We start from the raw sequence: 12631 nt of genomic DNA on the forward strand, positions 1-12631 counted from the left end.
TGTCAAGAAAATGTCTTATTCATCAACCACTTCGACTCCCAAAACTGGGTTTAAGAAGTGTATTGACTGCGGGTCGAAGATGCCTATCACCGATCCTCACCATATCTGTCTTTGGTGTCTGGGCTCAGACCATCGAACCGGTGACTGTGGCTCCTGTCAGTCAATGACGGAGAAGGCCCTCCGTGAGAGGAAAAGTAAGTTAGCGGTGGGGCGGGAGGCATCAAAGGGCTCTTCGAAAGCCTTGTCAAAAAAACATAAGAAATCGTCCGTTTCAATAGAATCGTAACGTCATAAAAAACATTAGAAGAGATCCCGATCTCGTAGCAGGTCGAGACGATCTTCTTCGTCTTCTAAAAAGCTAAAAAGGAGACATAGATCTCCTTCGTCATCATCCGATACATTGACGGAATTGGTTCGATGTCCAACAAGATCGGATTCCCCTTCAAAATGGGAGAGCTTTAGAAGAAAAATGATGCAGGTCTTTGAGAACGCGGCCTCGACCCCCTCAAAGAAACCTCAGAAAAGCCAGACCCCAGTCGCTCCACAGGACGACACAGGGAAGTCGGGAACTACGGCGGTAAAACCCAGTAGTACCCATAAAACTCAAGTCGACAAATCGTCGAGAGATCCTCGAGGATCGAGTGTTTCTCCGATCCCTCATAAAAGGCAAAAATTGTCGAAGTCGAGTGCAACTTCGTCGACGCCATCGGCGCCGACAGCTTCGACAACAAAGCCTATATTATCCTCAATGCCTTTATCGAAGGCTTCGTCAAGTGTGTCGAAGGTTCCTTCGACCCCTTCGAAGAAAACACCTATTCCTTCGCCGAAAAATCAGGAGGAATAGAGAAGGTTTACACCTTTACCCAAATCTGACTTTTTTAGGTCCATGTCTTCAATTTTTGAAGAATCTGGCTCAGAGGATGAATATGTCACTCCTTTTGGAGTAAAATATTGTACTAGACAAGTTCCAGAGGAACTGATAAACCCTGAAACAAAAATAAGAGACCTATGTGAAACTCTGCATTCTGCTAGTGGTGTTGACACATCACCTGAATTGGAGTTTGCTGCACCTGATCCTGCAGAACATGCAGACTCAGGGTATAGGAATTTGATGAGTAGGGTGATTGATTATATGGGTTGGGGAAGAGCCTCCCCTACTTTTGAGCAAGACAATATGATGGACATTATAGTCCGGGGACCCCGGAAGGATCCAGTTCTCCCTTTCCATAGGGCGCTCCAAAGGACAGTTGAAAGGAACTGGGAAAATCCTGATAGCATTGCTGCAGTAGACAGCAATCTTCCAAGAAGTACAGAACTTCTACTTCTGATCCAGAATACCTGAATAGACACCCTATGCCAGAAAGTCTGGTTATTCAGGCCGCTACTACTTCCAGGCAGACAGCATACCCAACCATACCTCCGGACAGGGAGGATAAAAAGGTTGATGCTTGGGCTCGTACAGTTTTTACTTCGGGTAGCATGGCCTTGAAATCGACCAATGTCACCTGTACCCTGGCCATGTTCACCCATACCCTGTGGGAATGCATTTCGGCGGCGGCTGAACATATTCCGGAAGGCGAGGAAAGGGAAGGCTTCCTGAATATCATCAATGACGGGAAGGAGGCAATGGGGGAATGTCTCCAGTCTGGACTGGATACTGCTGATAGTATTAGCAGGTCCATAGCATCAAGCACAGTGCTACGCAGATTTGCGTGGTTGAGAAAGTCGGGGTTTGCACCAGATATGCAGACCAGACTTCTCAACATGCCCTTTGATGGCTCGAGGCTGTTTGGTAGTAAGGCTGATGAGAGCCTAGAAAAACTACAGAACTCGAAAGCGGCAGCTAAATCCCTTAGTGCCTCCATGCAACAGCCTCAGAAACTTTATTCGGGCTTATTTTCCTGGAGGGGTCGTCCTTTTCGATACTACTCCTCTGTTGGTAGAGGAAGAGGACAGGCTTTTCAAAGGGGCAAAAGGAATGTCACTCATGTGGACGAGGAAAGACTACAAAGCCATCTTCAGGAACGGCATCTATACCCTCAGCCGCTTCTGCAGCCACCTCCAAATCTCTCTGAGGTCTTATCATACAAAACACCAGTGGGAGGCAGAATCTCTCAGCATCTGAAAGAATGGCAAGGCATTACTTCAGAAGCTTGGGCACTGGAAACAGTAGCCCAAGGTTACTGCCTTCCCTTCCTAAAAAGACCTCACGATCATCCACCGGGAGCCAGCTCTACCAAAATTCCAGACCCGCTCCTTTTCAAAGAAATTATAACCCTGCTAGAGAAAGGTGCAATAGAACATGTACCTGTAGCGGAGAGGAAGAAGGGTTGGTACTCCCCTTATTTTCTCATCCCGAAGAAGGACGGAGGACTGAGACCCATCTTAGACTTAAGAAAATGGAACAAGTTCCTCAGAAAGGACAAGTTCAAGATGGTAACCCTTTCTCAGATCCTTCAGGCTCTCCAACTCCAAGACTGGTTGGTATCATTGGACCTTCAGGATGCTTATTTTCATGTGTTAATCCATCCCAAGCACAGAAAATACCTGAGGTTCGCAGTTGGCGGTTCTCACTATCAGTTTCGAGTTCTCCCATTCGGGCTGACCTCCGCTCCAAGGGTTTTCACCAAACTGATGGTGATAATAGTGGCAGCGAGTCTCAGGAGAGGGGGGATTCACGTCTACCCCTACCTGGACGACTGGCTGATCAGAGCACGTTCTCCAGAACAAGCTCAGGAACATCTGTCGATCACCTGCCACTTCCTGCACAACCTGGGCTTTTCCCTCAACTTCAAGAAGTCCCACATGATACCATCTCAACAACTCCAGTTTATCGGAGCAGTCTTGGACACTTCTTTGGGCAAAGCCTCGCCGCCCGAGGTGAGAGCTCTTCACATCCAGCAGATGGCAACAAAATTCCAGAAAGGCCAGCATCCACCGGCCTTCAATTTTCTGAGGTTGCTCGGTCTCATGGCATCCTGCATTTTTCTGGTGCCAGAGGCCAGACTGAGAATGAGATCCCTCTAATGGGCCCTCAGAACTCAGTGGTCCCAATTCTCAGGGAATATGTCAGATCTTCTGCAAGTCCTGAGTGCAGTTGCTCAGGATCTATCATGGTGGGCTTGCAACAACAACATCCTCAAAGGAGAATCTTTTTGGCAACCATGGCCGGAGATAACAGTAGTGACGGACGCCTCACTCACGGGGTGGGGAGCTCACACCAACGATCTGACAATCAGCCGACGTTGGTCTCCATCGGAGTCCAAACTACACATCAACCTATTGGAGCAGAGGGCAATCAGACTACCGCTGAAGGCCTTCCTGCCCTCCGTACAGAGAAAGAATGTCCTGATAATGACAGACAACACAGTGGCCATGTACTACGTCAACAAAAGAGGAGGCGTAAGATCACTACCTCTGTGCACAGAGGCAATGCAGCTCTGGTTCTGGGCGATACAAGAAGGATCTCTCTATCGGCAGTTCACCTAGCCGGAGAGCAGAACACGGCGGCAGACGCTCTGGGCAGGCAGAGCACAGTCTCCCACGAGTGGGAGCTAGCTCAGGAAGTCCTTCTGGAGATCTTTGCCCTTTGGGGAACCCCTCAAGTGGATCTGTTCGCAAACCACGGTAAACCGGAAGTGCGATCAGTATTGCTCAAGGGAATTTCCCCCGAGAGGAGCTCTAGGAGACGCGTTCGTAGTGGATTGCGATTTTCCCCTGCTGTACGCGTTTCCTCCAGTCCCTGTGATTCTTCAAGTAATCAGGAGGTTGAGAAAGTTCAGGAAAACCATGATCCTAATTGCCCCGGATTTGGCCAGGAGGACGTGGTACCCGGACCTTCTGGACATTTCCATCTGCCCTCCAGTACGTCTTCCACAAAGAGAGGATCTTCTCTCGCAAGAGGAAGTTTGTGTTCTCCATCCAGAGGTCAACACACTCAACCTTCATGCATGGTTTCTGAGAGGTTGAGATACAAGGATTGAGATCTTCCCGATGACGTAATGGAGATTTTTCTTTGGCCAGGAGGCCAGCAACAAAATCCTTGTACCGGTGTTGTTGGAATAAGTTCAGTAACTGGTGCAAAGATAGGGATGTGGACCCTTTTCAATGTAGCACACCAATGGTGCTTTCTTTTCTATTACATCTGGCCAATCTGGGGCTCCAGATCGGCACAATCAAAGGATATCTTGCTGCGCTGTCCATTTTTAAGCGCTCCTCGGAAGAGGTTTCTTACTTTAAAATACCATTAATAATACAGTTCCTGAAAGGACTTACAAATGTATATCCACCAATACCATTTCATGTTCCAACTTGGAATTTAAATTTAGTTCTTAAATTCCTGACATGTATACCATTTGAGCCTCTGCACTCCTGTCCATTGAGGCTTTTAACACTAAAGACTTCTTCTTGTGGCATTAACATCAGCCCGCAGGGTTAGTGAACTACAGGCTCTTTCATGTAAACCTCCATATAACACATTTTACAAGTTAAACCATCTTTCTTACCGAAAGTAGTTTACGACTTCCATTTGTCACAGAATTTTTTTTACCAACATTCTGTCCTCCTCCTCATTTGGGAAAAGAAGAGGAGCGATTACATAGACTGGACCCCAAGTGGGCCCTCAGCTTTTACATTTCAAGAATGACAAAATTACGTCAAGATGACCAACTCTTTGTGGGTTACACAGGTTGTAAATTGGGGTTAGTGGTGACAAAACAAACTATATCCCGCTGGATCATTCTAGCTATATTGGAATGCTACAGATTAGCAGGAAAAGACCCACATGATGGGCTACGTGCTCACTCTACTAGGGGAATGGCTACTTCTGCGGCTTTGAAGAGGGGAGTCCCTGCAAAAGATATTTGCTTGGCTGCAACATGGGCATCAATGCATACTTTTAACAAGCATTACTACTTAGATGCCTACTCCTTCAATGAGGGCTATTTGCCAGACCGGTACTTCACTCTGTCCATGAAAACAAAAACTAGCACTCCCACCTCCAAATTGATTACTGCTATGGGAGTCTATCACAAGATGAAGAATACATGGGAGGACACATTCCATTCGAAGAACAAGTTACTTACCAACTGTAACGTTCTTTCGACTGGATGTTCCTCCCACGTATTCGTCATCAACCCTCCCAGCCTACCCCGCAGTACAGTTTATGTTTTTTCTTACAATTTCCTCTCACAATGGGCCTATCAGTCACAGCATACGGCTGGATGTTCCACGAGTATTTCCTCGAAAAAACAGAACTGAAGCCAACGGGCGTGGCTCGAGCTACTTATACCATCAGTGACGTCGACACGGTACTGAGCCCGTCGAGGGACAATGGATGCCACGGCCTCGAGCACAGCGCCCTCTGCCGAAAAAAAAATCCGAAGCAGCAAAGCTGGCGATAACGAATTATCACAAGATGAGGAATACGTGGGAGGAACATCCAGTCGAAAGAACGTTACAGTTGGTAAATAACTTGTTCTTCTGTTCCGAAATGATTTCCATTGTTATTATTTTAACAACACCTCGTACCTAATGCATTTTGCTGTTTATATACAGAACCGGTTGCCAAATTTGCAAAGAAGCCCGCCAAAACGGAGACCGTTGTTGTTCAGGAGCAGGAAGACATCACTCTGTCCACAGTGGTCACTCCCGAAAAAGCAACAGTCCAGTGGTTTAAGGACGGTGAGGAGGTGACAGCGGGGAAAAGGCACGAGTTCAAGAGCGAGGGAGCCTCCAGGACACTTGTAGTAAAAGCGGCAGACTCCAGAGACAGCGCGTTATACTCCTGCAAGATAGGAAGTGACAAGCAAGAATTCCAAGTCCAGGTGAAAGGTAAGGAAGCGCGTCACAGGAAGCAGATCCCTTGCACATGAAGCGCTGACCTGGAGACATATGACTCTATCCTAATGCATGTAATTATTTGGGTTTGGCTAAATCTCTATGCCCTGAATATACAACGAAAGTTGAAAACTAGCGAACATGAGGAGAAAAGCAGCTTTTATTTTAAATCAATCATAAAAAAGCCCCAAAAAGTCAGTGGGTACGTGAAATGTAAACTGCACAAAGTATACGAACCGTATGATCACAAAAGCATTCATTAGTCTCGGAAATAATCGACATGCTATTTTCTTTATTGTTATAATCAAACATATGATTATGTCAGACATTTCCATTCACGTTATTTATTTGTTTATTTGGAGCGCAGGAACAGTACTTGTTTGTACTCAGGCGTCATAAATGTAATGGCAGCAGGGATTTGTAATGTTTGGTTCTCCAGATGTTTTGCACTACGACTCCCATCTGCCCTAGCCAGCATAGAGAATGGAGAGGGTTGCATAGCTCTCAACCTTTTGTGTTGCCAGGGCGGGTGAAAACACTGCATTTATTTTGTGGCGGTTGTGAGCCCATTGGAGTGAATGGGCGTATAGGGGACTTGGCGGGTGAGTCAGTTGATTGCAAGGAGGGTGGTACTCGCCAAAAGTGTGTGAGTTGAGAGCTATGGGGTTGTAATCCAAAACATCTAGAGCAGCGAAGGTTGGAGAACCCCGCACCAATGCATACATATTTGCATGGAAATTCAGAGATTATATATGTTCTAAAATGCAACAGTTTTGGCATTTTAACAATATTAATATAATATTTCCTTGAATTCTCTTAGAAGTGCCTGTGAAGTTTGTAAAGAAACTGGAGGCCATTTGCACCGAGATCGGGGGGAGCCTCTCTATTTCCTGTGAACTGAGTCAGGCGAAATGTGATGTCTTGTGGCGCAGAAATGGGCAGGAGCTGAAGCCCAGCAAACATTGTCAAATTCGGGCTGAGGGCGCCAAGCGCATCCTCACCATTTCACCGGTGAGGGCAGAAGATGAAGGAGAGTATTCCTGTGAGTCCAAAGATGACAAGACCGTCGCCCAGATCACCACAAAAGGTACCATGTCTTATTCAGTTTATTGAAAGTGTCCTTCAAGCGTTCAGTACCTTGACCTGCATAGGGTCCACCAATGGAAGTGAAGTTGAGGTGTACCTGGTGAATTTGAATTCTTTCCGTTTTTTTTAGTTTGGAGGTAAAGCATGTCAACTGGCACACCTTACCTACGTCGCCAAACTACTGGGTTGGAAAAACAAGTTCTAGTTTTAAAGTCAAAAAGTCGAAGTTTAAATGAGACCAAAGTTAGAAAATATATTCTTGAATTCGAAATGTTAAAATTACATATTTCCCAACAGAGGACTATGCCTTACTCGAAGTTCACTCATCCTTTTCTCTTTGTATTCTGAAATCTATTTCCGCAACCTTCGGTTGATGCCTATTGCCCTATTATATCCACAAAGCCAAGTTCCCCTTTCTCCTTCAACTTATTTTTCTAACATTCTAACATGGGTGGAGGGAAGTGGAGGGCAGTCACCCTTGCTCCCGACTGACAACCACAGAACCCGTTTCTGTTGTTTTGTTTTGAAATTATGCCACTTTCTTTCCCCAAACTTGTCCTTATACTTTCAAACTTTCATGGTCCAAACTGGTAACGTTTTATTTTTCTAATTTTATTTATTGATTTCTGGACCAGCAATCATAAATGAACATGTTTTAGAAGTTCTCCGTTTTCATGTGATAGATAGTCTGTATGCACAATGATTGCTGTTCAATATGCAACCCAATGAGCAAATCCTGGGACATACTGGCAAACTGGGAGATGTGCCTTGTAGTTGCACACAGGAAAACTACTTAATAATTGGTCCAACACACTTTTCTCATCTGTCATCCCCACGGATGCATTTTGTTTCGAGGTCCATCTGATATTGCTAAGAGAATGTCTCTAAAAATAGGTTAATGGCAGTAACACTGTCAACAGCTAATAATTTTAAATCAGCATACATCGGGAAAAAGGTGTGTCAATTGCATTGTGTATGTATGTCACTTAGCATTAATGATTTGATTATCCAAACATATTATCCTTTTGTATGTGCATGTGTCCTTGGAGGAATCCTAAAAAGTGAAACTGCTGCTCGCATTTTACAAATTAGGCTTGCACCTGTACATCTGTGGTGCCTACATGCTTGTTCACATTTGTAACCTTTTACTCAAGTGCACAAATGTGGGCTGCGCAAGGGGTCGGGCCCACGTCATTGTTATGGCATCCCCATTTCACATACGCATGCATTCACAAATGTGCGCAAAAACTCTTGGTTTTCTTGGTGCTGTTTGCACCAGGGGCAGAGGAAAGTGTAATGCACAAAAGGATGATTCCTCACATTTCTCAGCAGTTTTAAAAACATTTTATATTTTGTTTTATTGGTTAAATATAACCATATAAACATCTAAAATTCCTAACACGTAAAATTGTTTCCAAAAAATGAAGAAATAAATCACTTTAAAATACAATTTCATAATTCGAATACTTTCCCAGCCATTTCCATTGCAGTGGACATCAACCACATGAGTTGCTGCTGTCACAGATGTATTTATACCCATTTCTTAGTAGTAAAAATATATTTCTTTCATATTTTTCATATGGCAGGGCGTTTAAGGCTTGTGCTGTAGAACTGAGCCGCCAACATTGTCTTATATGATACACATGCCCTATTTACATCCCAGACCACACGCACGGTACCAGAATCCTCTCTTATTTTAAACTTCTGAAACTGTGGGTTATCCTTACAATGGTACACCCTTATAAGAGCCGAAACTTCCATAACCTCAAACAGTTCCCCATCCAACTGATACCTGTACTGGTGGTAACGACCCTAGGCGCACAACACATAACAAATAATTGTTTTTGTGGTAAATAAAAGCCAAACTCTGCTTGTGCTAAAATAGCTGTCAGTCAGCTCATATTTTTCAAACTGGAAACCTTCTACAGAAATGTTGGTTTTGTCTCAAGCATTCTGCACATAGCCTATCCCACCAGGCACAGCCCATTACTGTGAAAAAGCATTGGCAGTGGGTGGTGCTGTTTTACACACACAATATATATATATATATATATATATATATATATATATATATATATATATATATATATATATATATATATATATATATATAGTATTTTTTTTTGTTTATTTAAACCTTTTTAAAAAATGTATCATCCATTTCTTATTTTCATATGGAGCTTAAATCTATAGCGGGAAAGAAAATAGAAGAAAGAATGGATTGTGACTTCTCCCAAGGGCTTTAGTAGGACTTCTTCCAGAAATGTAATTGTTGCTAGTATCTTCGCTATGTTTCTCCCCTGTAGAAGCAGGTCTCACCACTCCTCGGCAGATAAGGACTTGACCTTCTCTACTAGGTGGGATAGATATTTAGATTTTGATTCTTGTAATTTTTTACAAGTAACTATTATACGGTATAAAGATTCCTTTGAGCCAGTTGCTTCACAGAATCTGCATGAGGCATCGTCGCCTGTAATTGTCGATGTTCTTCTCTGTAGGACTTCGCCAGTTGGTAGGGTATTTAGTTGAAGCCTTAGGAATAAGTCTCCATATTAACTAGAAGGAAATTTAGATAGATATCGAGGTAAGCAATTGAGGCTTCTCTTTCGCATCTCAGCCATATTGAGAGAGCGTATTTGGATGGTGTGACTTGCGTGTTTATCGAAACATATTTTCTTAGATTGCTTTTAACTTTGTTTGGGTTGGATATCATCGTATTAACTGGGGCTTTGATGTTGACAAACCATAACACACATTTGCTTTTTCATCTTTGTAGCAGCACTTCTGAGTTTACGGCCGCTACGTTTCTTATGATGTCCAGTGGAGGGAGATAATCCGTCATCATAGATTTCCTGTACAAGGATAGTGTCTTCCATAGGACAGCTGACTCGATGGATTGAAGCTCCAATTCAGATCTGATTGAGGCTATTGGGAGCCCTTTAGAAAGTCTCACTACTCGTCTCCAAAACAGTTCTTCTTAAATAGGCCATGTTTTTCAGGCTAAGTTCATTAGAGCTTCTGCTCCATAGGAAAGTATCGGAAGCACTTTCTGTTTGTAGAAAGTGATTGCTGGGATGATTGTATAGGTCCCATATCGTTTAAGAATCGCTTGTCCCTGAACAGATACTCTTATTGTATTAGATCCCAGGGTCTCAAACCATTCTTTTTCATTTATGTTTAGGTTGAACTGGGTCCCCAAGTATGTCACAGATTTCACTTGCAGCAGCTTTCGATTTCCTAAGCTCCACATGAAACTACCTTTCCATTTGGTAGGCCGCTTAGCGAGACCAGATACTTCCATTATATATGTTTTCTTTGTATTTATCCTTAGATCATTGCTGTTAGTATATGCTAAGAAATTGTTCAGTCTACGCTGCAGGCCGATGGGGGTTTTGTCAATGAAGGCCAGATCATCTGCGTAGAGTTTCTGTGAGACAGGTAGCTTATTGATCTTTGGTGGAATAGCCATCAATGCATTTTGTGAGTCTTGGAGATCCGATAGGTTAAATTTAGTGGAAGCTAGTGAGCAACCCTATTTTAAGCCACGATATGTCATTTTTTAAATTTAAGGTCACCTTGGTTCGACATCCTAATCTCAATAGAGGTTTCTGAATACAGTGCAATGATGGCGCTCACCAAGTCTTCAGGGCATCTCCACATTCAGAGCTTCATCCACAGCTTCTGCCTATTGACACTATCGAACGCCTGTTCGATGTTAATGAACACAAGGTAGTAAGTCACTTTCTGCTGTATCGCTTTAAGTTTTAGAAAGTTTGGAAAATGTAGTCTGAAAAGGTTAAAAGCCGTACCAATGCCTTTGACAAAGCCGGTTTGTCTTTTGTCTAGGCGGCCGCTTCTGGTGGCCCAGTTATTCAGGTTTCGCAACAAGATTGATCCAAAAGGTTTGCCCATGATATCGAGAAGGGCGATGGGGCGATAGGTTCATGGGTCCTCTCTGTTGCCCTTTTTTAAAATGGGTATGATAATGGCACACGTTCATGATCTTGATTTGGTCAAACATAAGGCCAATGTACTCCAAGCAGGGGCCGATATCTGCCTTTAACATTGTGTTTGTCAGGCCATCAGGGCCAGGGGCACGTAATGGATTTAGCCTTTTAATCAATGTCTTCATGTCATCCAGGTTACACTCAACTGACCAAGAGCATGTTGACGGTGTGGGCGCTGGCAGTGTTGCTATTTGTATTGGAGCTGTCATGGCCACAGGCCCCAAACCACGAAAACAACACCATCTAGTGATGGGGGCAATGGGTCATTTGACTCAACTATGTCCCTTTGGGACCCATAAACACAGGGGCCCTGGCTGGACTCAGTCCTGGTGCCTTTGGCGCCGGGCTCATATAGAGATGTGAGCAGCAACAATTTATTTCAGTGCAGGAGTGCTTTTACTTTATTTCAGTGCAGGAGTGCTTTTATTTTACAAGAACTTTCCAGGAGCTGAATGCCTTTATTCCAGAGAACATCCTCATGTGCTGACTCATCAGGTGTGGCTCCCTAGGCCTGGTCTTCATGTGCTGACTCATCGGGTGTGGCAGGCAGGCTGAACCTGGTAGGTGTGGCTTCAGAAGCTCAGCTATATAAGCTGCTCCATCCTTAAGGCCGGTGCTTTGCGTTACTGTGCACTCGCGTGCAACGTGACGCTCACCGCCACTTGGACCAGTTTACTTACCTTTGAAACCAGGCGTTCTCCTGCATACTCACCTCCAGGAAACAGGTTCTTCATCGCTTCGTCTGCAGAATCATCTCCTGACATCCAGTGATCTTGATCCCGACGCTGCAGCACCCACTCCGCATCCACGAACTCAGACCCTGTGAAGAAGAAGAAAGACAAGGTTAGAACACCCGTCCTAGGGCCGCGCCGCATTTGAACCCTGCGTGCCCCTTAGTTAACAATTTCCCAGCTACTGTACCGCTGCCGCTTCGATCCTCATTCCCTCCGGCTGCCGCCTCAAGCTCCGCAGCTTCTGCTGGGCCGGCAACATCACCTGCAAGGGAAGAAAGCAAAAGAGCAAACATAAAAAGTAGAACGGACAGCAATACAAGACAACAAACTTTACAATACAACAAAAACAGACGAGGAAAGACAAAGGCAAACAGGAACACTTACCTGAAGTATAGTGGCTTAGTCGCAACAGGACTTGACTACCACGTGCAAGGGACAAGTGAAGGAACTCGGTCCAGATCATACAAGCTCCCCTGCCAGAAGCAGCAGGACGGAGTGCTCGCCAAAACTAATCAACAGGTGAGCTTTCCAGGGACAGCGCATCCCATGGGTACCACGGTTTGGGAGAAGGGGTCTGGAAGGGTATCAGGTGCCCAAGCTGGCATACTCACGCCCCCTATTTTCCACGCAGGAGCAGTCCCGAGCAGCATCACCTATTACCACCAGTCACCACATAAGCGCAGAAGCCGAAGTCGGACCCGAGCGATCTCACCCCTTGGAGGGCTACAACCGTGCCCCAACGCCTCCGCAGAGACCAGGTGAGCGTAACAGAATGCGAAGCCTCTTCGAATCTCTGCCTGGGCGCTATGGAAACTTCTGAAACGGATCATTCGAGTGGATTGTGTCCTCCAACGTATTCCTGATATTTGATGTATTCCATCAGCTTCAGCTGCTTTGGAAAAAAATAATTCCGGCAGAGGGCGTCGTGCGTCGATGTCGTCGAGTCGATGGTCCCTCGAAGGCCTC

At 44.8% G+C, this 12631-nt stretch overlaps 1 protein-coding gene across 12 annotated transcripts in view; it reads left to right on the forward strand.

The window, feature by feature from the left end:
• Nucleotides 1–12631, forward strand: part of OBSCN (obscurin, cytoskeletal calmodulin and titin-interacting RhoGEF) — a 3169051-nt gene that overhangs the window by 903580 nt on the left and 2252840 nt on the right. For all 12 annotated transcript variants that reach the window (XM_069647058.1, XM_069647065.1, XM_069647061.1 and 9 more), the window contains 2 exons: nt 5557–5832; nt 6659–6925. In XM_069647058.1, coding sequence (XP_069503159.1) covers nt 5557–5832; nt 6659–6925 — 543 coding nt within the window. The remainder of the gene's footprint in view (nt 1–5556; nt 5833–6658; nt 6926–12631) is intronic.

Source organism: Ambystoma mexicanum, chromosome 2q, assembly GCF_040938575.1.
Source record: "Ambystoma mexicanum isolate Mex_15411 chromosome 2q, UKY_AmexF1_1, whole genome shotgun sequence".
NCBI lineage: Eukaryota > Metazoa > Chordata > Amphibia > Caudata > Ambystomatidae > Ambystoma > Ambystoma mexicanum.